This window comes from Balaenoptera musculus, chromosome 17 (genome assembly GCF_009873245.2).
Source record: "Balaenoptera musculus isolate JJ_BM4_2016_0621 chromosome 17, mBalMus1.pri.v3, whole genome shotgun sequence".
NCBI lineage: Eukaryota > Metazoa > Chordata > Mammalia > Artiodactyla > Balaenopteridae > Balaenoptera > Balaenoptera musculus.
The window spans coordinates 37,083,178-37,107,494 of record NC_045801.1 but is presented as its reverse complement, the minus strand read 5'-3'; the positions used below and the strand labels follow the sequence as shown (position 1 = coordinate 37,107,494).

Sequence of the window (24,317 nt, the reverse complement as noted above, 5' to 3'; positions counted from 1 at the left end):
TTAGGACCCATAAAATAAATATCCATGAGTCCATACTGGTATAAATAAATAATTGAACTAATAAATAGAGTAGAAGGGGCAGCTCTTTTTACTATAGAATACTAGTTAATAATTGTAGAAGAGTAAGAGAAATAGGAAATCAACATTACCACACACCACAGTAATAATTGTTGCAGGCAAGAAGCATTAATGGATGCTAACATTAATGGGTAAAAGTTTGATGTAATAGAGGATATTTGCATAATCTGCAGATATCTCTCCACAGGATACTTACTGTTTACAAATGGAAAAATAACCACTTCACAGTGGCGAAATCTGGCAGACACCACTTTAGCCACGTGATGAACATTAGTATTACCAGCAAGTAGTAAAACATCAATATCACTTTCCCCAGTATGATGCACTGAGAAGGGTATCAATCACTTCTCTGGTATTCTGGCCAAAAATGCATAACCTCATTCTAATGAGAAAACATCAGATAAACCCAAATTGAGAGATATTCTGCAAAATAATTGGCCTGGACTATTGAAGAGACTCAAGGTCATGAAAGACCAAAAAAAGCTAGAGGATCTGTCACTGATTAAAGGAGACTAAGGATCCTAGATTGCATCCTGGACCAGAAGAAGGACATTAGTGAGGGAAATGGCAAAATTTAAATAAAATCTGTAGATTACTTAGTAGTGTTATGCCAAAGTGAATTTCCTGATTTCAGCGTTTGTACTATAGTTACATAGCTGGGTGAAAGATACATGAGAACTCTGTATATTTCTGCAACTTTTAGGTAGGTCTAACATTATTTCAAAATAAAAAGGGTTTAGTTTTTTTTTCTTTTTTTTTTTTAGAGGAAGGGACTTGGAAAGATGGCTTCTAAGGTCTCTTCCATCCAGCATTACTATTCTGTGATACAATGATGCAAAATGAAGAATGGCAAAGATTTAAGCACTTTTCTTTCCTGCCTGTCAATTAAGAAATATATTGTGACAGCTGAAAATAAGATAAGATTCTAAACTGTCATTTAGTACAGTAGGATATGTCCTGAATAACTATTGTTTTGACTAGTCCTATACTGCATAAGATGGTCCTTGCCTCCGGGATGGTCACAATCTACTGGTGAAGGTGGTGTGGCCTTCCTTTTCAGTCACTTAGATTACTAAGGTCTCTCTTCCTTGATGTTTTAAAATAATAGAGTTGGGTAGAATGATATAGAAATTGGTAAGTCTTGGAAACCTATCTAAGAGTGAACACTCAAAGTGGGTTCCAAAATTATCCAATCTGGGTGCCTGATGAGAATGATAAATAAGATTTAAAAAAAACCCTAAGAGAGCTTTGATATTAAACACTTCTCGTGTGAGGGACCAATAGAACATTCACATTAAGATTACCATCAGATAATTGGGTATTTCATTGCGGGGTAGTACGAAGATGCATGTATTTGAGAATAAAAGGTATCGTAATTCTGACATTCCCTTAATGCTCATTTGCTAGATGACTGTACTGAATTAAGCCTATACTTGTATACTCCCATTATGACAAATTTTTGAATAATGAGTTGGTGTGTTTCATTTAGCAAGTACTTACTGTTGAGAAGTAAATATTTTAGGAAATGTAATGCAGTTAAGTCAGAAATTGTGACTTAAGTTCTAAGCTCCATTAATAAAAATAATTGTTGATTCTTGGGTATATGAGGGCCTGTTTCAATTTTTTAATTTACGTTCTATTTTTTCTTTAAGTAAAGTGTAACTCTGAATCAATAAAATTGTGTAAATGAAGTGGAAGTCTTAGTGCCACTATATATTTGATGAACAAATTTAAGAAATTGATTTTCACCATCATAATTTTTAACAAGAGTCTTAACCCTAATGCTTTTGTGAGTGTGATTGTCCTCTATGGAAGATTAGAAGTTGTGTATCTTATTTCTACAGTAGGAATATACAACATATATGCAGTTTTCAAGTCTCCACAGAGTTGAAAAGCCAAGATGGGTACTCTACTTTGAAACGTGTATGCTGTGGGCCTAAGGTGTTTTTTAATCTTTCATCTCTTTTTTTTTTTCCCTTTAACATCTTTATTGGAGTATAATTGCTTTACAATGTTGTGTTAGTTTCTGCTGTATAAGAAAGTAAATCAGCTATATGCATACGTATATCCCCATATCCCCTCCCTCTTGCGTCTCCCTCCCACCCTCCTTATCCCACCCCTCCAGGTGGTCTCAAAGCACTGAGCTGATCTCCCTGTGATATGCAGCTGCTTCCCACTAGCTATCCATTTTACATTTGGTAGTATACATTTGTCCATGCCACTCTCTCACTTCATCCCAGCTTACCCTTCCCCCTCCGCGTGTCCTCAAGTTCATTCTCTGCATCTTTGTCTTTATTCCTGTCCTGCCCCAGGTTCATCAGAACCTTTTTTTTTTTTTTTTTAGATTCCATATATATGGGTTAGCATGTGGTATTTGTTTTTCTCTTTCTGACTTACTTCACTCTGTATGACCTTCACTCTGTATGACTGACTCTAGGTCCATCCACCTCACTACAAATAACTCTATTTCGTTTCTTTTTATGGCTGAGTAATATTCCATTGTATATATGTGCCACATCTTCTTTATCCATTCATCTGTTGATGGACACTTAGGTTGCTTCCATGTCCTGGCTATTGTAAATAGTGCTACAGTGAACATTGTGGTACATGTCTCTTTTTGAATTACAGTTTTCTCAGGGTATATGCCCAGTAGTGGGATTGCTGGGTCATATGGTAGTTCTATTTTTAGTTTTTTTAAGGAACCTCCATACTGTTCTCCATAGTGGCTGTATCAATTTACATTCCCACCAACAGTGCAAGAGAGTTCGCTTTTCTCCACACCCTCTCCAGCATTTATTGTTTGTAGATTTTTTGATGATGGCCATTTTGACTGGTGTGAGGTGATAACTCATTGTAGTTTTGATTTGCATTTCTCTAATGATTAGTGATGTTGAGCATCTTTTCATGCGTTTGTTGGCAATCTGTATATCTTCTTTGGAGAAATGTCTGTTTAGGTCTTCTGCCCATTTTTGGACTGGGTTGTTTTTCTAATATTGAGCTGCATGAGCTGCTTGTATATTTTGGAGATTAATCCTTTGTCAGTTGTTTCGTTTGCAAATATTTTCTCCTATTTTGAAGGTTCTCTTTTCATCTTGTTTATGGTTTCCTTTGCTGTGCAAAAGCTTTTAAGTTTCATTAGATCCCATTTGTTTATTTTTGGTTTTATTTCCATTTCTCTAGGAGGTGGGTCAAAAAGGATCTTACCATGATTTATGTCAAAGAGTGTTCTGCCTATGTTTTCCTCTAAGAGTTTTATAGTGTCTGGCCTTACATTTAGGTCTTTAATCCATTTTGAGTTTATTTTGGTGTATGGTGTTAGGAAGTGTTCTAATTTCATTCTTTTACATGTAGCTCTCCAGTTTTCCCAGCACCACTTATTGAAGAGGCAGGCTTTCCTCCATTGTATACTCTTGCCTCTTTTATCAAAGATAAAGTGACCATATGTGCGTGGGTTTATCTCTGGGCTTTCTATCCTGTTCCATTGATCTGTATTTCTGTTTTTGTGCCAGTACCATACTGTCTTGATTACTGTAGCTTTGTAGTATAGTCTGAAGTCAGTGAGCATGATTCCTCCAGCTCCATTTTTCTTTCTCAAGATTGCTTTGGCTATTCGGGGCCTTTTGTGTTTCCATACTAATTGTGAAATTTTTTGATGCAAGAGGGAGGAGATATGGGGGTATATGTATATGTATAGCTGATTCACTTTGTTATAAAGCAGAAACTAACACACCATTGTAAAGCAATTGTACTCCAATAAAGATGTTAAAAAAAAAACCTTGGCTATGGGGGCAGAGTTTAGGTGGGGGGTGGAACTTAGACAGGGGTGGGGCTTTGGGTGGGGCGGGACCTAGGCGGGTTGCGGGGGCAACGTTCAAGCATGGGGCGGGGCCTGTGCTTAGGACCTGCATGGAAGGGGGGAGGCAGCACGTAGAAAGGAGGGCCTCTGGAGTGTGGGGTTCCCGAGTTTGGAGGTAGGGCCCTGAGTGAGGGTGTTTGGGTTCGGTTTAGGCTCAGCTCATTGGAGGGGGTCTCCAAATGTAGAGGTGGGGCCCTGGGTGGGGTGTAGGGGCGGGGCTTGGGCTCTGCACGGCAGGAGGGAGGCTCTGAGGGCAGAGGATTAGGCCCGGGAGCCCAAGAGGCTTCCTGGTGCCTAAGTGGACAGGGAAGGCACTGGCCCCGTTCCCTTCCGTTCCTTCATGTCCCCCCACCCCCCACCATCTCCCCCATGGCCACTGGACCCCTAACTGTGGGTGCGTCCCTCTGGATGTAGGAACTCCTCCCCTCCCCCTGCTACCTCTCAGGGGTGCAGGTCCCGGAGGTCTGACCTTTACTTTTGCTCCCCCTTCCCTCCCTCCCACTCCCTCAGGACCCTCGTGGCTGGAGGGGGCCTCTGTCAGCAGAGGATCAGGCCCCGGGATCTCAGCAGTTCCTAGGGGTCCAAGTAGGCAGGGGAAACCTGGCCATGCTGCCTTTTGATCCTCTGCCCTCCCAATGGTTCCCCAATTTCCCACTTCCAGTGTGGGATCCCTTCCTCTCCCCCAGCAGCCCCTCAGGGGCGCCAGTCCCACCCTGCCTCCACTTCTCCTCCCCCTTCACTCCCCCCACACCCCATGTACTACCCAGTCGCTGGGGGTTCCTCCCGTCCCCTTAGGTGTCAGTGGTCCCCCACCGGTGCCTGGTAGGTGCCCTAGTTGTGAGGAGACAGGAATTCCGCGTCCTCCTACTACGGCATCTTGACTCCCTCTTTCATCTCTTTTAAGGATCAAATATCATTAGAAAAATAAGCCATGGGCATTACATACGTGGTCTGGTGAAATTCAATATTCACAATGACAATTCAGAATATGAGCTCCTTAGGGGAAAGTTAACCCACCACTCTAACTTTGCATCGAAATATCTTAAAGTGTGCCATTGGTTTTATGAAAAGGTTTTGATCTACACTTCAAGTTTAAGTTCAAAAGAAAAGCTACATTTTAAAGTGTATTCCTTTTCTGGGTATATTTACTTTGAACTATAGCATATAGTTTTTCTCATAAATCTAACCTGCCACTATCTGTTTTTAAGACTTTGTAAACTTCAAGTGGTTATGATGTGTGAAGTTTGGATTAAACTAAAATTTTTAGAAAACACATGTTATATATTTTGATTGTTTTGAATTTTAACATGGGCCAGTCAAAAACTTGAGTGTCTCACAAAGTAATATACTGTACTCTGTTACTACAAGAAATCACAGAAAATTGCCCTCTCCCATCATGTTAACAATAGACAAATGAAGCAGCTGTTCTCATTCTTAAATGTAGTGTTTGAAAAACTTGCACAATTTAATGAAAATGTCTCTACTCATAAAACTTAAAATGCTCACACATGGAAAAAGTCATAACGTTTTGGCAAATATTGCTTTGTTAGGAATGTGAGTGAGGTATACCTGCTTCATAACTAGAATTCTATATAAATGGCATGAAACTGTGGGGAAAAGCCAACTGAAAAGAAAACTCTGACCAAGGATGAGTTAATACTCTTAAAAAATGCAGATAGTTCTTGCCCAAACATACTTTTTCTTTGACAAGGAAGAATTATAACATATACCCCTCTCCATCTCTTCTTTTTTTTTTCCCCAGGTGTAATTCTTGGATCATCATTTCTACTCAGCGTAAATGATTTTCTCCTTAAAACAAGTCTCAAAGAAAGAAGTCGGATTCTGATAGGACCATGTTGTGCTACTGCCAATCTGGAAGCTAAATGGTGTAAACACAGTGGCAATCCAGGCCCAGAACAGTCCATACCAAAAATATCCATTGATTTAAGAGGAGGTCTGCTGCAGGTCTGTTGGGATTGGCCCCATTTTTCCCATAAGTTTTAAACTAGCCTTTGTTTATTGTTTGAACTGTTTCATTAAATTTTAAATCTTGGTGTGGTGAGAAAAGGGTATTGTCAGATTGCTGTTTTACTAAACTTTTTTAACAGCTTTATTGAGATATAATTCACAAACCATACAGTTCACCTGATTAAGGAATACGATTCAGTGGTTTTTTACTATATTCACAGAGTCGTGTGGTCATCACAACAATCCATTTTAAAACATTTTCACACACCCACCTCCAAAACCCTTTATCCATTAGCATTCACTCCCCATTATCCTCCAATTCCCTCTCCAGAAATAGGCAACCACTAACTATTTTCTGTCTCTACATATTTGACTCTTCTGGACATTTCATGTAAATGGAATCATATGAAATGTGGTCTTTTGTGAATGGCTTCTTTCACTTAGCATCATGTTTTCAAGGTTCATTCATGTTTTTGCAGGTGCCACTGCTTTATTCCTTTTTATGACCAAATAATACTCCATTGTATGGATATACCTCATTTTATTTATCCATTCAGCAATTGATGGATGTTTAGATTCTTTCCACTTTTAGCTATTATGAATCATGCTGCTGTGAACATTTGTGTACAAGTTTTGTGTGGACATGTTTGGAATTGCTGAGTCAATAAACTTTTTTCTATGTGTAGACTTTTCTAATTACAAAGTAGTCAGCCTGTCTCAAGCAGTGTCATCAGCGGTAATATAAGAACCATTTCCTAATGACAGGTCATTAGCTATTATGATGTCTGATTGTTAACATGGTATATAACCTTACATTGCAACCTTTTATGCATTTGATTTGCAGCCAAGTATTGAATGTGTGAGGGTATCCAACTTATTTCTTGATATTTTCTATTTGGATAGAATTTGTGTGTGTTCTTTTTTTTTTAACATCTTTATTGGAGTATAATTGCTTTACAATGGTGTGTTAATTTCTGCTGTATAACAAAGTGAATCACCTATACATAAACATATATCCCCATATCACATCCCTCTTGCATCTCCCTCCCAAACTCCCTAACCTACCCCTCTAGGTGGGCACAAAGCACTGAGTTGATCTCCCTGTGCTATGCAGCTGCTACCCACTAACTATCTATTTTACATTTGGTAGTATATATATATGTCCATGCCACTCTCTCACTTCGTCGCAGCTTACCCTTCCCCCTCCCCATGTCCTCAAGTCCATTCTCTACATCTGCGTCTTTATTCCGGTCCTGCCCCTAGGTTTGTCAAAACCATTTTTTTTTTTAGATTCCATATATATGTGTTAGCATATGGTATTTTTGTTTCTCTTTCTGACTTACTTCACTTTGTATGACACACTCTAGGTCCAACCACTTCACTACAAATAACTCAATTTCGTTCCTTTTTATGGCTGAGTAATATTCCATTGTATATATGTGCCACATCTTCTTTATCCATTCATCTGTCGATGGACACTTAGGTTGCTTCCATGTCCTGGCTATTGTAAATAGTGCTGCAGTGAACATTGTGGTACATGACTCTTTTTGAATTATGGTTTTTGCAGGGTATATGCCCAGTAGTGGGATTGCTGGGTCGTATGGTAGTTCCATTTTTAGTTTTTTAAGGAACCTCCATACTGTTCTCCATAGTGGCTGTATCAATTTACATTCCCACCAAAAGTGCAAGAGGGTTCCCTTTTCTCCACACGCTCTCCAGCATTTATTATTTGTAGATTTTTTGATGATGGCCATTCTGACCTGTGTGAGGTGATACCTCATTGTAGTTTTGATTTGCATTTCTCTAATGATTAGTGATGTTGAGCATCTTTTCATGTGTTTGTTGGCAATCTGTATATCTTCTTTGGAGAAATGTCTATTTAGGTCTTCTGCCCATTTTTGGATTGGGTTGTTTGTTTTTTTGATATTGAGCTGCATGAGCTGCTTGTATATTTTGGAGGTTAATCCTTTGTCAGTTACTTCGTTTGCAAATATTTTCTCCCATTCTGAGGGTTGTCATTTCGTCTTGTTTATGGTTTTCATTGCTGTGCAAAAGCTTTAAGTTTCATTAGGTCCCATTTGTTTACTTTTGTTTTTATTGCGATTTCTCTAGGAGGTGGGTCAAAAAGGATCTTGCTGTGATTTATGTCAGAGTGTTCTGCCTATGTTTTCCTCTAAGAGTTTTATAGTGTCTGGCCTTACATTTAGGTCTTTAATCCATTTTGAGTTTATTTTTGTGTATGGTGTTAGGGAGTGTTCTAATTTCATTCTTTTACATGTAGCTCTCCAGTTTTCCCAGCACCACTTATTGAAGAGGCTGTCTTTTTTCCATTGTATATTATTGCCTCCTTTATCAAAAATAAGGTGACCATGTGTGTGTGGGTTTATCTCTGGGCTTTCTATCCTGTTCCATTGATCTATATTTCTGTTTTTGTGCCAGTACCATACTGTCTTGATTACTATAGCTTTGTAGTATAGTCTGAAGTCCAGGAACCTGATTCCTCCAGCTCTGTTTTTCTTTCTCAAGACTGCTTTGGCTATTCGGGGTCTTTTGTGTTACCATACAAATTGTGAATTTTTTTGTTCTAGTTCTGTGAAAAATGCCATTGGTAGTTTGTTTTTTGTTGGTTTTTTTTTCCATTTTGACTTTTAATTGTAATATTCTCCTTAATAGCCAAAGCAGATGTCACCATTAATGATGTTAGTGTTTCTCTAGGTATGAGAAGATGCAAGAATTTCGGCTCAAAAAATCTTCTCCTGAAAATATCTAACTATCTGAAGGCCTGTTCTGCCAGTTTTTCCCAGAGCAGAGACTGCCTCATTCCTGATGTCCACTCTGAACTCCTTCAGGGGGTGTTGAAGGTCAGCAGCTTCAGTGGCTCATGATTTAATCTTTGTAGAGGCAGACAGCAAGTACCAATGGCAAGTGCCAATTTCCAGTCAGCAGGGCCCCTTCATGGTCTTAAATTTGACCATGGTTTGGGGGGCATTTCATGACCATTTCATTCCATGGTGCTAGAAATGGTCATTCCCAGGCCTGGCAAAGAGTTTTCTGATAGGCTACTCAATGTGCTTTTACTGGAGGAGTACCCAAAAAATCTCTGGACCAACTGTCTTACTAGTCTGTTACAGTCCAGGAAAATATTCCATTGTTGCTTCTTCCCATATCTAGAGTTACACTGTTACCATCATTGATCTTACATGGAACCATATATCATCATTTTATGACAGGCTCAGTCACACATTTGGTAATGTAAGAAACAACAATTTTGTAAAACAGGTGAAATACAAATAACATAGCTAGCAGTATTAGAGAAGTCATAAGTAAGAATTAAGCGAGCTTCCATTAGGTGTGGCCCAGTATATCCCAGGTTGTCTGACTTAGTCTGTTCTGTACCAATCCTTATCTTTAAGGTAAATTATATATTGGCACTGTCCATAAGGCACCCCGCCCAGTTTCCTAGTGTTACTAGACTGATTATCCTTACTCTGATTTAATTGTTCCCAACATAGAGGAACCTTTTAACTTAAATTACCATGGCCTGGTGTTAACTACATAAATCTATCCCATAATTGTGGGAGGTCTTATTCCTTGACTGAAATTTTGCTTGTTGCTATGATTGAGCCTGAGTAATAAAGAAAATTTTATGGCCAGAGTCAGAGTAGGATCATTAATTGGCTAGGTGAGGGGATCCCACCTAGTAATATTAATAGTGGCCTAAATAGGACTATAATTTCTCTCTTCTAGAATAAATTTCCTAAGAGCCAACCAGTTTGAGCCTAGTAGTAGTTACCAAGGTAACCCAGAAGTACTAGACACAGGTAACTGGCCACAAACCCAACAACTGGATTGATTTTTAAAACAGCATAGGATCGTGCCCATGATAGGAAAACATTTGATTCATATGCAAGGGTCTAAGAAGTCAAGAAAACATTATAAATGATCATACGAGTCAAGTCCAGGATCTTGGGCAAGCTGTCTACTTCTGATGTCGTCTTCTTCTCATCCTGGTATGAGTGTAGTTTCTCTTTTGTTTGAGCATTGTTTTAAGGTGATTTTAAGGTCAGCCACACTCTCCATAGGCCAGTCCACTGCAAGGGCCCTTTTTGAGTGGAAATTAATCCAGCAGTCATTCCCTTCAGTTTCACTGTGCATGAGCTAGTTAAGAGTACCTGATAAGTGTCCTTCCATCCAGGTTGGAGATAGTCTTTAAATTATGCCTGTTCCAGCATGCATAATGTCCTGGTACCAGGTCCTGGGGCATCTGATCTTCATTCAAAGAGAGATTACTGAGATAAACTTCAGAAACAAACTTAGAGTGTCCTTCAATTAAACTTTACATTAATATAGCATGACAGCAAGGAACTACCTGGGAGATAAGTCTTAATAAATATAGACCCCCCATTAACAAAACCGGAATTTAATATTCACTGAAACATAATACTTTTCTCTCTAAAATTACCCTCATTTTTACCAAATATAACCAAACTAAGAGTAGTTTGTTTGCATAATAAGTCTGGTCTCAATAAACTTGGCCTGATGATTTATATAACTATGATGATATAGACTTTTTGTGTGTGTGTGTGAAATTTTTATAAGGAGTCTCATACTGAACTTTTAAAAGATCTCTCAGGACTAGGAAAGTCATACCACGGGCTTATCACACATTTTGCCTAACAGATCTAGGTGAATTTCTCACTTTTCTTTTCTTTTTTTTTTTTTTAATTTTGAATTTTATTTTATTTTTTTATACAGCAAGTTCTTATTAGTCATCAATTTTATACATATCAGTGTATACATGTCAATCCCAATCGCCCAATTCATCACACCACCCCCCCACCCCCCCACGGCTTTCCCCCCTTGGTGTCCATACGTGTGTTCTCTACATCAATGTCTCAATTTCTGCCCTGCAAACCAGTTCATCTGTACCATTTTTCTAGGTTCCACATATATGCGTTAATATACGATATTTGTTTTTCTCTTTCTGACTTACTTCACTCTGTATGACACTCTCTAGATCCATCCACATCTCAACAAATGACCCAATTTCATTCCTTTTTATGGCTGAGTAGTATTCCATTGTATATATGTACCACATCTTCTTTATCCATTCGTCTATCGATGGGCATTTAGGTTGCTTCCATGACCTGGCTATTGGAAATAGTGCTGCAATGAACATTGGGGTACATGTGTCTTTCTGAATTATGGTTTTCTCTGGGCATATGCCCAGTAGTGAGATAGCTGGATCATATGGTAATTCTATTTTTAGTTTTTTAAGGAACCTCCATACTGTTCTCCAGAGTGGCTGTATCAATTTACATTCCCACCAACAGTGCAAGAGGGTTCCCTTTTCTCCACACCCTCTCCAGCATTTGTTGTTTCTAGATTTTCTGATGATGCCCATTCCAGCTGGTGCGAGGTGATATCTCATTGTAGTTTTGGTTTGCATTTCTCTAATAATTAGTGATATTGAGCAGCTTTTCATGTGCTTCTTGGCCAACTATATGTCCTCTTTGGAGAAATGTCTATTTAGGTCTTCTGCCCATTTTTGGATTGGGTTGTTTGTTTTTTTAATATCAAGCTGCATGAGCTGTTCATATATTTTGGAGATTAATCCTTTGTCCGTTGATTCTTTTGCAAATATTTTCTCCTATTTTGAAGGTTTTCTTTTCGTCTTGTTTATGGTTTCCTTTGCTGTGCAAAAGCTTTGAAGTTTCATTAGATCCCATTTGTTTATTTTTGTTTTTATTTCCATTTCTCTAGGAGGTGGATCAAAAAAGATCTTGCTGTGATTTATGTCAAAGAGTGTTCTTCCTATGTTTTCCTCTAAGAGTTTTCTAGTGTCCAGTCTTACATTTAGGTCTCTAATATATTTTGAGTTTATTTTTGTGTATAGTGTTAGGGAGTGTTCTAATTTCATTCTTTTACATGTAGCTGTCCAGTTTTCCCGGCACCACTTATTGAAGAGACTGTCTTTTCTCCATTGTATATCCTTGCCTCCTTTGTCATAGATTAGTTGACCATAGGTGTGTGGGTTTACCTCTGGGCTTTCTATCTTGTTCCATTGATCTGTGTTTCTGTTTTTGTGCCAGTACCATATTGTATTGATTACTGTAGCTTTGTAGTATAGTCTGAAGTCAGGGGGTCTGATTCCGCCAGCTCCGTTTTTTTCCCTCATGACTGCTTTCGCTATTCGGGGTCTTTGGTGTCTCCATACAAATTTTAAGATTTTTTGTTCTAGTTCCGTAAAAAATGCCATTGGTAATTTGATAGGGATTGCATTGAATCTGTAGATTGCTTTGGGGAGTAGAGTCATTTTCACAATATTGATTCTTCCAATCCAAGAACATGGTATATCTCTCCATCTGTTGGTATCGTCTTTAATTTCTTTCATCAGTGTCTTATAGTTTTCTGCATACAGGTCTTTTGTCTCCCTAGGTAAGTTTATTCCTAGGTATTTTATTCTTTTTGTTGCAACGGTAAATGGGAGTGTTTCCTTAATTCCTCTTTCAGATTTTTCATCATTAGTGTATAGGAATGCAAGAGATTACTGTGCATTAATTTTGTATCCTGCAACTTTACCAGATTCCTTGATTAGCTCTAGTAGTTTTCTGGTGGCATCTTTAGGATTCTCTATGTATAGTATCATGTCATCTGCAAACAGTGACAGTTTTACTTCTTCTTTTCCCGTTTGTATTTCCTTTTTTCTTTTTCTTCTCTGATTGCCATGGCTAGGACTTCCAAAACTATGTTGAATAATAGTGGTGAGAGTGGACATCCTTGTCTCATTCCTTATCTTAGAGGAAATGCTTTCAGTTTTTCACCATTGAGAATGATGTTTGCTGTGGGTTTGTCGTATATGACCTTTATTATGTTGAGGTAGGTTCCCTCTATGCCCACTTTCTGGAGAGTTTTTATCATAAATGGGTGTTGAATTTTGTCAAAAGCTTTTTCTGCATCTATTGAGATGATCATATGGTTTTTCAGTTTGTTAATATGATGTGTCACATTGTTAATCAGTTTGTTAATGTGGTGTATCACATTGATTGATTTGCTTATATTGAAGAATCCATGCATCCCTGGGATAAATCCCACTTGATCATGGTGTATGATGCTATTAATGTGTTGTTGAATTCTGTTTGCTAGTATTTTGTTAAGGATTTTTGCATCTACATTCATCTGTGATATTGGTCTGTAATTTTCTTTTTTTGTAGTATCTTTGTCTGGTTTTGGTATCAAGGTGATGGTGGCCTCATAAAATGAGTTTGAGAGTGTTCCTTCCTCTGCAATTTTTTGAGAGAGTTTGAGAAGGATGGGTGTTAGCTCTTCTCTAAATGTTTGACACAATCCACCTGTGAAACCATCTGGTCCTGGACTTTTGTTTGTTGGAAGATTTTTAATCACAGTTTCAATTTCATTACTTGTGATTGGTCTGTTCATATTTTCTGTTTCTTCCTGGTTCAGTCTTGGAAGGTTATACCTTTCTAAGAATCTGTCCATTTCTTCCAGGTTGTCCATTTTATTGGCATAGAGTTGCTTGTAGTAGTCTCTTAGGATGCTTTGTATTTCTGCAGTGTCTGTTGTAACTTCTTTTTCATTTCTAATTTTATTGATTTGAGTCCTCTCCTTCTTTTTCTTGATGAGTCTGGCTAATGGTTTATCAATTTTGTTTATCTTCTCAAAGAACCAGCTTTTAGTTTTATTGATCTTTGCTATTGTTCTCTTTGTTTCTATTTCATTTATTTCTGCTCTGATCTTTATGATTTCTTTCCTTCTGCTAACTTTGGGTTTTGTTTGTTCTTCTTTCTCTAGTTCCTTTAGGTGTAAGGTTAGATTGTTTATTTGAGATTTTTCTTCTTTCTTCAGGTAGGCTTGTATAGCTATAAACTTCCCTCTTAGAACTGCTTTTGCTGCATCCCATAGGTTTTGGATCGTTGTGTTTTCATTGTCATTTGTCTCTAGGTATTTTTTGATTTCCTCTTTGATTTCTTCAGTGATCTCTTGGTTATTTAATAATGTATTGTTTAGCCTGCATGTGTTTGTGTTTTTTACATTTTTTCCCTGTAATTGATTTCTAATCTCATAGCGTTGTGGTCAGAAAAGATGCTTGATATGATTTCAATTTTCTTAAATTTACTGAGGCTTGATTTGTGACCCAAGACGTGATCTATCCTGGAGAATGTTCCGTGCGCACTTGAGAAGAAAGTGTAATCTGCTGTTTTTGGATGGAATGTCCTATAAATATCAATTAAATCTATCTGGTCTATTGTGTCATTTAAAGCTTCTGTTTCCTTATTTGTTTTCATTTTGGATGCTCTGTCTATTGTTGTAAGTGAGGTGTTAAAGTCCCTCACTATTATTGTGTTACTGTCAATTTCCTCTTTTATAGCTGTTAGCAGTGGCCTTATGTATTGAGGTGCTCCTATGTTGGGTGCATATATATTTATAGTGGTTATATCTTCTTCGTGGATTGATCCCTTGGTCATTATGTAGTGTCCTTCCTTGTCTCTTGTAACATTCATTTTAAAGTCTATTTTATCTGATATGAGTATTGCTACTCCAGCTTTCTTTTGATTTCCATTTGCATGGAATATCTTTTTCCGTCCCCTCGCTTTCAGTCTGTATGTGTCCCTAGGTCTGAAGTGGGTCTCTTTTATTAGACAGCCTATATATGGACCTTGTTTCTGTATCCATTTAACAAGTCTGTGTCTTTTGGTTGGAGCATTTAATCCATTCACGTTTAAGGTAATTATCGATATGTATGTTCCTATGACCATTTTCTTAATTGTTTTGGGTTTGTTTTTGTAGGTCCTTTTCTTCTCTTGTGTTTTCCACTTAGAGAAGTTCCTTTAGCATTTGTTGTAGAGCTGGTTTGATGGTGCTGAATTCTCTGAGCTTTTGCTTGTCTGTAAAGCTTTTGATTTCTCCATCGAATCTGAATGAGATCCTTGCGGGGTAGAGTAATCTTGGTTGTACGTTTTTCCCTTTCATCACTTTAAGTATACCATGCCACTCCCTTTTGTCTTGTCGAGTTTCTGCTGAGAAATCTGCTGTTAACCTTATGGGAGTTCCCTTGTATGTTATGTGTCGTTTTTCCCTTGATGCTTTCAATAATTTTCTTTCTCTTTAATTTTTGCCAATTTGATTACGATGTGTCTCACCATGTTTCGCCTTGCGGTTATCCTGTATGGGACTCGCTGCGCTTCCTGGACTTGGGTGGCTATTTCCTTTCCCATGTTCGGGAAGTTTTAGACTATAATCTCTTCAAAATTTTCTCTGCTCCTTCCTCTCTCTCTTCTCTTTCTGGGACCCCTATAATGCGAATGTTGTTGCATTTAATGTTGTCCCAGAAGTCTCTTAGGCTGTCTTCATTTCTTTTCATTCTTTTTTCTTTATTCTGTTCCACAGCAGCGTATTCCACCAGTCTGTCTTCAAGGTCACTTATCCGTTCTTCTGCCTCAGTTATTCTTCTATTGATTCCTTCTAGTGTTGTTTTGATTTCAGTTATTTTATTGTTCATCTCTGTTTGTTTGCTCTTAGTTCTTCTAGGTCTTTGTTAAACATTTCTTGCATCTTCTCGATCTTTGCCTCCATTCTTTTTCCGAGGTCCTGGATCATCTTCACTATCATTATTCTGAATTCTTTTACTGGAAGGTTGCCTATCTCCACTTCATTTAGTTGTTTTTCTGGGGTTTTATCTTGTTCCTTCATCTGGTACATACCCCTCTGCCTTTTCATCTTGTCTATCTTTCTGTGAATGTGGTTTTTGTTCCACAGGCTGCAGGATTGTAGTTCTTGTTTCTGCTGTCTGCCCTCTGGTGGATGAGGCTATGTAAGAGGCTTGTGCAAGTTTCCTGATGGGAGGGACTGGTGGTGGGTAGAGCTGACTGTTTCTCAGGTGGGCAGAGCTCAGTAAAACTTTAATCCACTTGTCTGCTGATGGGTGGGGCTGGATTCCCTGCCTGTTGGTTGTTTGGCCTGAGGCAACCCAACTCTGGAACCTACCTGGTCTCTTTGGTGGGGCTAATGGCAGACTCTGGGAGGCTTCACACTAAGGAGTACTTCTCAGAACTTCTGCTGCCAGTGTCCTTGTCCCCACTGTGAGCCACAGCCACCCCCCCCCCGTCTGCAGGAGACCCTCCAACACTAGCAGGTAGGTCTGGTTCAGTCTCCCCTGGGGTCACTGCTCCTTCCTCTGGGTCCCGATGCGCACACAACTTTGTGTGTGCCCTCCAAGAGTGGAGTCTCTGTTTTCCCCCAATCCTGTCAAAGTCCTGCAATCAAATCCCACTAGCCTTCAAAGTCTGATTCTCTATGAATTCCTCTTCCCATTCCCGGACCCCCAGGTTGGGAAGCCTGACGTGGGGCTCAGAACCTTCACTCCAGTGGATGGACTTCTGTGGTATAAGTGTTCTCCAGTCTGTGAGTCACCCACCCAGGAGTTATGGGATTTCATTTTCCTGTTATTGCGCCCCTCCTACTGTCTCGCTGTGGCTTCTCCTTTGTCTTTGGATGTAAGGTATCTTTTTTGTTGAGTTCCAGTGTCCTCTTGTCGATGATTGTCCAGCAGCTATTTTTGATTCTGGTGTTCTCACAAGAGGGAGTGAGAGCACGTCCTTCTACAACGCCATCTTGGTTCAGGGCTCACCATTGGTAGTTTGATAGGGATTCCATTGAATCTGTAGGTTGCTTTGTGTAGTATAGTCATTTTCACAATGTTGATTCTTCCAATTCAAGACACGGTATATCTCTCCATCTGTTTGTATCATCTTTAATTTCTTTCATCAGTGTCTTATAGTTTTCTGCATACAAGTCTTTTGTCTCCTCATGTAGGTTTATCCCTAGGTATTTTATTCTTTTTGTTGCAATGGTAAATGGGAGTGTTTCCTTAATTTCTCTTTCAGACTTTTCATCATTAGTGTATAGGAATGCAAGAGATTTCTCTGCATTAATTTTGTATCCTGCTACCTCACCGGGGTCATTATGTAGTGTCCTTCTTTGTCTCTTGTAATAGTCTTTATTTTAAAGTCTATTTTGTCTGATATGAGAATTGCTACTCCAGCTTTCCTTTGATTTCCATTTGCATAGAATGTCTTTTTCCATCCCCTCACTTTCAGTCTATATGTGTCCCTAGGTCTGAAGTGGGTCTCCTGTAGACAGCATATATATGGGTCTTGTTTTTGTATCCATTCAGCCAGTCTGTGTCTTTTGGTTGGAGCATTTAATCTATTTACATTTTAGGTAGTTATCAATATGTGTGTTCCTATTAATTTTCTTAATTGTTTTGAGTTTGTTATTGTAGGTCTTTTTCTTCTCTTGTGTTTCCTGCCTAGAGAAGTTCCTTTAGGATTTATTGTAAAGCTGGTTTGGTAGTGCTGAATTCTCTTAGCTTTTGCTTGTCTGTAAAGCTTTTAATTTCTCCATTGAATCTGAATGAGACCCTTGCTGGGTAGAGTAATCTTGTTTGTAGGTTTTTCTCTTTCATTACTTTAAATGTGTCCTGCCATTCCCTTCTGGCTTGCAGAGTTTCTGCTCAAAGATCAGCTGTTAACCTTATGGGGATTCCCTTGTATGTTATTTGTTGCTTTTCCCTTGCTGCTTTTAATATTTTTTCTTTGTATTTAATTTTTGATAGTTTGCTTAATATGTGTCTTGGCGTGTTTCTCCTTGGATTTATCCTGTATGGGACTCTCTGTTCTTCCTCGACTTGATTGACTATTTCCTTTCCCATATTAGGGAAGTTTTCAACTATAATCTGTTCAAATAGTTTCTCAGTCCCTTTCTTTTTCTCTTCTTCTCCTGGGACCCCTATAATTCGAATGTTGGTGCGTTTAATGTTGTCCCAGAGGTCTCTGAGACTGTCCTCAATTCTTTTCATTCTTTTTTCTTTATTCTGCTCTGCGGTAGTTATTTCTCGTCCTTTATCTTCCAGGTCACTTATCCGTTCTTCTGCCTCAGTTATTCTGCTATTGATTCCTTCTAGAGAATTTTTAATTTCATTTTTTGTGCTGTTCATTATTGTTTGTTTGCTCTTTAGTTCTTCTAGGTCCTTGTTAAACGTTTCTTGTATTTTCTTCATTCTATTTCCAAGATTTTGGATCATCTTTACTATCATTACTCTGAATTCTTTTTCAAGTAGGCTGCCTATTTCCTCTTCATTTGTTAGGTCTGGTGTGTTTTTACCTTGCTCCTTCATCTGCTGTGTATTTCTCTGTCTTCTCATTTTGCTTAACTTACTGTGTTTGGGGTCTCCTTTCTGCAGGCTGCAGGTTCGTAGTTCCTGTTGTTTTTGGTGTCTGTACCCAGTGGCTAAGGTTGGTTCAGTGGTTTGTGTAGGCTTCCTGGTGGAGGGGACTGGTGCCTGTGTTCTGGTGGATGAGGCTGGATCTTGTCTTTCTGGTGGGGAGGACTGTGTCCGGTGGTGTGTTTTGGAGTGTCTCTGAAGTTGCTATGATTTTAGGCAGCTTCTCTGCTAATGAGTAGGGTTGTTTTCCTATCTTGCTAGTTGTTTGGCATAGGGTGTCCAGCACTCTAGCTTGCTGGTCGTTGAGTGGAGCTGGGTCTTAGCGTTGAGATGGAGATCTCTGAGAGAGCTTTCGCTGTTTGATATTACGTGGGGCCAGGAGGTCTCTGGTGGACCAATGTCCTGAACTTGGCTCTGTCACCTCAGAGGCTCAGGCCTGACACCCAGCTGGAGCACCAAGACTCTGTCAGCCACCCTGCTCAGAAGAAAAGGGAGAAAAAAAAAAAAGAAAGAAAGAAAAAAAATAGTAAATAAATTAAAGTTATTAAAATAAAAAATAGACAGACTAGTTGGCTCCGGGGAGGCGGCGGCGGCGGGGGTGCGGCCGGGGCCGGGCCCCTGCCCGGGGCCCGGCGGCTGGGCGGACAGGAGAGCGGCGGGCGAAGTCGCGTCTGCATGTGCGGCACAGCCCCGGCATAGCCCGGGGCTGCCAGTGCCCGCCGCGCCATTGTTGGGGGAGGGGGTAAAAGAAAAAAATAATAATAATAATAATATATTATTGAAGAGAAAAATATTTTAAAGTAGTAAAAAAAAAAAAAAAAGAAAGAGAGAGAGAGCAACCAAACGAGAAGACAGATCCACCAATGATAACAAGCTCTAAAAACTGTACAAAAAAAAAAAAAAGGACAGACAGAACCCTAAGACAAATGGTAAAAGCAAAGCTATACAGACAAAGTCACACAAAGAAGCATACACATACACACTCACAAAAGGAGAAAAAGGAAAAATATATATATACATTAAAAAATTTTAAAAAGGAAGAGAGCAACCAAATCAATAAACAGATCTACCAATGGTAATAAGCTGTAAATACCAAACTAAGATAAACATAAAACCAGAAACAAATTAGATGCAGAAAACAAACCCCAAGTCTACAGTTGATCCCAAAGTCCACCGCCTCAATTTTGGGATGATTCGTTGTCTATTCAGGTATTCCATAGATGCAGGGTACATCAAGTTGATTGTGGAGATTTAATCTGCCCCTTCTGAGGCTGCTGGGAGAAATTTCCCTTTCTCTTCTTTGTTCGCACAGCTCCTGGGGTTCAGCTTTGGATTGGGCCCCGCCTCTGCATGTAGGTCGCCTGAGGGTGTCTGTTCCCCACCCAGACAGGACAGGGTTAAAGCAGCAGCTGATTAGGGGGCTCTGGCTCACTCAGGCCAGGGTGAGGGAGGAGTACGGAATGCGTGTGGAGCCTGTGGCGGCAGAGGCCGGTGTGACATTGCAACAGCCTGAGGCACGCCTTGTGTTCTCCTGGGGAAGTTGTTCCTGGATCACGGGACCCTGGCAGTGGCGGGCTGCACAGCCTCCAGGGAGGGGAGGTGTGGATAGTGACCTGTGCTCGCACAGAGGCTTTTTGGTGGCGGCAGCAGCAGCCTTAGCATTTCATGCCCGTCTCTGGCGTCCAGGCTGATAGCCACAGCTCGCGCCTACCTCTGGAGCTCATTTAGGCAGTGCTCTGAATCCCCTCCCCTCACGCACCCCAAAACATTGGTCTCTTGCCTCTTCGGCAGCTCCAGACCTTTTCCCGTACTCCCTCCCAGCTAACCATGGCGCACTAGCCCCCTTCAGGCTGTGTTCATGCAGCCGACCCCAGTCCTCTCCCAGGGATCCGACCTCCGAAGCCCGAGCCTCAGCTCCCAGCCCCCACCCGCCCTGGCGGGTGAGCAGACAAGCCTCTCGGGCTGGTGAGTGCTGCTCGGCACCGATCCTCTGTGCGGGAATCTCTCCACTTTGCCCTCTGCACCCCTGTTGCTGTGCTTTCCTCCATGGCTCCGAAGCTTCCCCCACCACCCCCCATCTCCGCCAGTGAAGAGGCCTCCTAGTGTGTGGGAACTTTTCCTCCTTCACAGCTCCCTTCCAGCGGTGCAGGTCCCGTCCCTATTCGTTTGTCTCTGTTTTTTTCTTTTTTTTTTTTGCCCTACCCAGGTACGTGGGGAGTTTCTTGCCTTGTGGGAAGTCTGAGTTCTTCTGCCAGCGTTCAGGAGGTGTTCTGTAGTTGTTCCACATGTACATGTATTTCTGATGTATTTGTGGGGAGGAATGTGATCTCCACGTCTTACTCTTCTGCCATCTTGAAGCTGTCCTGAATGTGTTCTTTATATGACTTGGTGTTCCCCAAATTTGACACAAATCTAAAAAGCTTGAGGAATTCAGAGTTATAGAAAATGGAAATTACTAATTTGTTAATAGTGGAGGCATATTAAATATGAATTTCTTGTCTTCATCTAAAAGTTGTCTTGCCTCACCTTTTTCACCAGTTTTCTTAGTGACACAGAGGTAGATGTGGGGAGCCCAGTAACTTATTGCTTTACATTGATTGGTTTGGAGATTTTCAGTATCTGTTATAAATTTTCATAGATTTACTCAGCATGTGATTTCGTGTTGTTTTATCAAGAATAGTAATTGTATTACCATTTTTCCAAGACAGCAAAGTAACTCCACATTAAAAACAACAATAAGAGCAAAAACAAAGTATATCATCTCTACATTATAAACTCTCTTGACATTTTAAAACCTGGAGCACAGTGTTTGACTCCCCAACTTGACTTTTCACCTATCTCTGTTTTTCAGGATTCAATAAAAATAGGATTCATGAGAAAAAAATAGACTTAGTATCATACCTCTTACCTTTATTTCTGAGATGCCTTAATTCCAGAGAGTAGGACTTAAACTGAGGGTTTAAAACTTACCCACAAAGCATAGGCTTATTCTTTTCTACCTCTGTATATTCTTTTCTTCTTTTCCATATTAGCTGGTTCGCTTAGAAATTATGGTTGTATTGCCTTTATTCAGTATATTCAGAGAAATTTAATATTATTGAAAATTTATGTCCTCTGACATTAATCATTATTACCCACTGGTCATACTTCCATTATAGACTAATACTCTTCACATGCAGAAAAAGGGAACTTGATCCTCTCTGTTAGATGTAACACCAAGAGTTTGTTCTGAAACTGTACCATAGCTCCTGTTTAGTTGGTTCTCAAGGGCTGTGAAATACTGTTTGTTGGCACTTTCTCACTAAACACTAAAGTTAGGAGCCTTTTAAGTTCAGGTTCATTGAGCATCTTCCTTCTTTTTTTTTCTGAAGAGTGAAAGTGCAAAGAAAGGAGCCCTATAATCAAAATGTGTTCATGTAATCTCATGACAAAATGTAGAAGCTGTTCTACAATATTATTAACATTTTGGCCTAGAAGGATCTTCATTGCCTTCTCTCAGACTGTAATGGATGTTCTTTTCCCTCTTAGCTAAGTTAATTCATAAACATTACCTCACATCAACATAATTTCATTATCAATTCAGCATTTAAAATTGATTGCTATCCACACAATATATGATATACTTGATTTTTCTTGTTTTTATGTATTTACCCAAGAATAGAATTTCATCCCATAGGTCAATTGCTTCTTAAAAATTATAGTTTAATTATTATCAATAGTTAAATTAAGTGTAATTACAGTCTTGAAGTAATTCAAATATGATTGTACCTAATTATCCTCATGAAGTGTTTGTGTTAAAGCCAGTAAAATTTTTCATATGATTTTAAAGGTTTTCTGGGGTCAAGAACATTTGAATTGCTTAGTTCTTCTACATGAATTACTCAATGGATACCTTAAAGAGGAGGGAAATTTTGAAGTGCAAGTTTCTGAAACAGTGCCGCAAATTCCATCTCCTATGGAAAAAAATCAGATATTTAAAAGTGAACAAAGTTCGGATGACCTACGGACAGGTCTGTTTCAATATATACGGGATGCTGGTAAGTAGCGATAGCTTCAGTGTGATTGTGTGTGTGTTTGTTTATTTTACCTTCACATTCAGTAAATGATAACACATCAAGATCACTTGAAAAGTAAGTCAATACCTGCAGTACAAAAATAGTACATTGCCATTCAGTCTCTCTTAAGGGAAAATTCTTGATTTGTTCCTGTCTTAAACCATGTAAACATGATCAACCAGCTTCTTTATATTCTTTTCTTTTATACTCATAATTTTTTCTTGTGTAATAAACCAACATGTTCCCCTTCGAAAGGATACAATCAATTATACTTTCGTTTAACAGAACCTTTGAAAATGCCTGGTGTCTATGAAGTCTTGTTTTACAATGAAACCGAAGATAACCCAGGAATGATGTTATGGAGATATCCAGAACCTAGAGTGCTCACCCTTGTACACATAACTCCTGTGCCCTTCAACACCACAGAGGATCCAGATATTAGCACAGCAGACCTTGGTGATATGCTACAGGTATGGAATGACTCTTCATTTCAAAATGAAAAACAGTGTGGGAAAGTGCTAATTTGATCATAGGAAAAATGTTGGGAGCGTACCTCTCTTTTCCGTCAGTTGTATCAGAGAGAAATACACATGTATGTGCACATACAAACACATACGTATGTACACACACACACACACACACACACACACACACACACACGACACACATATACTAGAAATTGTATAATAAGAGAATAATGTCATTCAGATTCATGGTACATGGCAATCCTGAGAGTTCTTAATTCTACTCTTCAATCTGTTATAGGTAGCTTACATAGTCTCCAGCTAGTAATGGGACAAACGGGTGTCATTGAGCTCACCACACATTTTCTGAGGACCTACCATGTGCTCACACTCTTCAGAATTTTTAGAACTGTTCTATGAAATGAGGTATGTCCCCATAAGGCCAGAAAGGATGACTTAATTTTCATTTCATTTCCTGAGCTGAAAATGGTCTTGGGCCTTGTGGTAGGCTGATAGGAAAACCATCTAACCAGTGATCATATTCTGTATGATTCTGTGGAAAGTTTGTTGCTTGTCATTTCCCTGAGTGTGGATATCACTATATTATTATTCTACTTATTAATATTCTACAGATCTGAATTTCTCCTAAAATTTGTTTTTCTCTTAGTTGTCCACCTATTACTAGATCACATAACCATCCCCTCGAAGTCATTCCTGATTGCTCTTTTTCCCTAACTGCTCACATCTAATTCATCAACAAGTCGTGTCAGCTCTACCTCCAAACATGTCCCTATTCCATCTACTTCTTTCTGTTTCTACTGGTACAACTTGAGTTCAAGCTACCATCTTCTGTTCCCTACTACAGTAGCTTCCTAATTGGTGTCTCTGATTCCATCCTTGACTCCTTGTAGTGCATTTTCCAAACAACACCTAGAGTGATCTTTTGAAAATGTAGGTTAGGTTACATCACTCCCCTAACTTAAAACCTGATGGTGGCTCCCTTTAAAACTAACAGAATTCTGTATCTTACTATGGCCTGTAAGGACCTCTGATCTCTACACTGCCTACCTCTCTTGTATGTCTTGATCACTAATCTCCAGCCCCTGGTATAGAAATATGAGCCAGTTTTTTTAATGACTGCTCTATACTTAACAACTCAGAATAATAATACAAATCAGAGGAGACCACAGTACATATTAACATTGGTATTATTATATGATTATTTAATTCTTGTTTAAATTCCTGGTTATAATATAATCAGATGTTCACCTTCTGAATTGATAACATTGAAATGTGTCATCATTTTGTCAAGTGAACTAGAGTATGCAGAACTATCCAGTTTCCCAAGATGTCAACAGTATCTACTTTCATTTTTTTTTTTTTCTTGTGATGAGAACTTTTAAGATCTACCCTCTTAGCAACTCTGCTTTGATTCTTAAATCCTCACATTTGCTTCCCCTTCTGTCAAGGTCATATTCATGATTATCTTCTCTCCCAGTATTCTTGGATTATTTTTGCTAAATAAAATGACATTGTCTTTGAATCCTACTGTCTTGTTAGACTTGCCTAAATGTAGAACATCTGTAGTATTTTCAGTCAAAATGAAAATACTCATATATCAAAGTTTCAGCATCATGTAAGGGCTTCTTTAT

The 24,317-nt window shown here is 39.2% G+C and overlaps 1 protein-coding gene across 1 annotated transcript in view; it reads left to right on the top strand.

The window, feature by feature from the left end:
• The window catches only part of VPS13B (vacuolar protein sorting 13 homolog B), a 775,748-nt gene that overhangs the window by 608,287 nt on the left and 143,144 nt on the right, over window positions 1-24,317 (top strand). Inside the window, exons 37-39 of the mRNA XM_036830846.1 lie at window positions 5,697-5,899; window positions 21,976-22,183; window positions 22,487-22,671. Of these exons, the coding sequence (XP_036686741.1) occupies window positions 5,697-5,899; window positions 21,976-22,183; window positions 22,487-22,671 (596 nt within the window). The remainder of the gene's footprint in view (window positions 1-5,696; window positions 5,900-21,975; window positions 22,184-22,486; window positions 22,672-24,317) is intronic.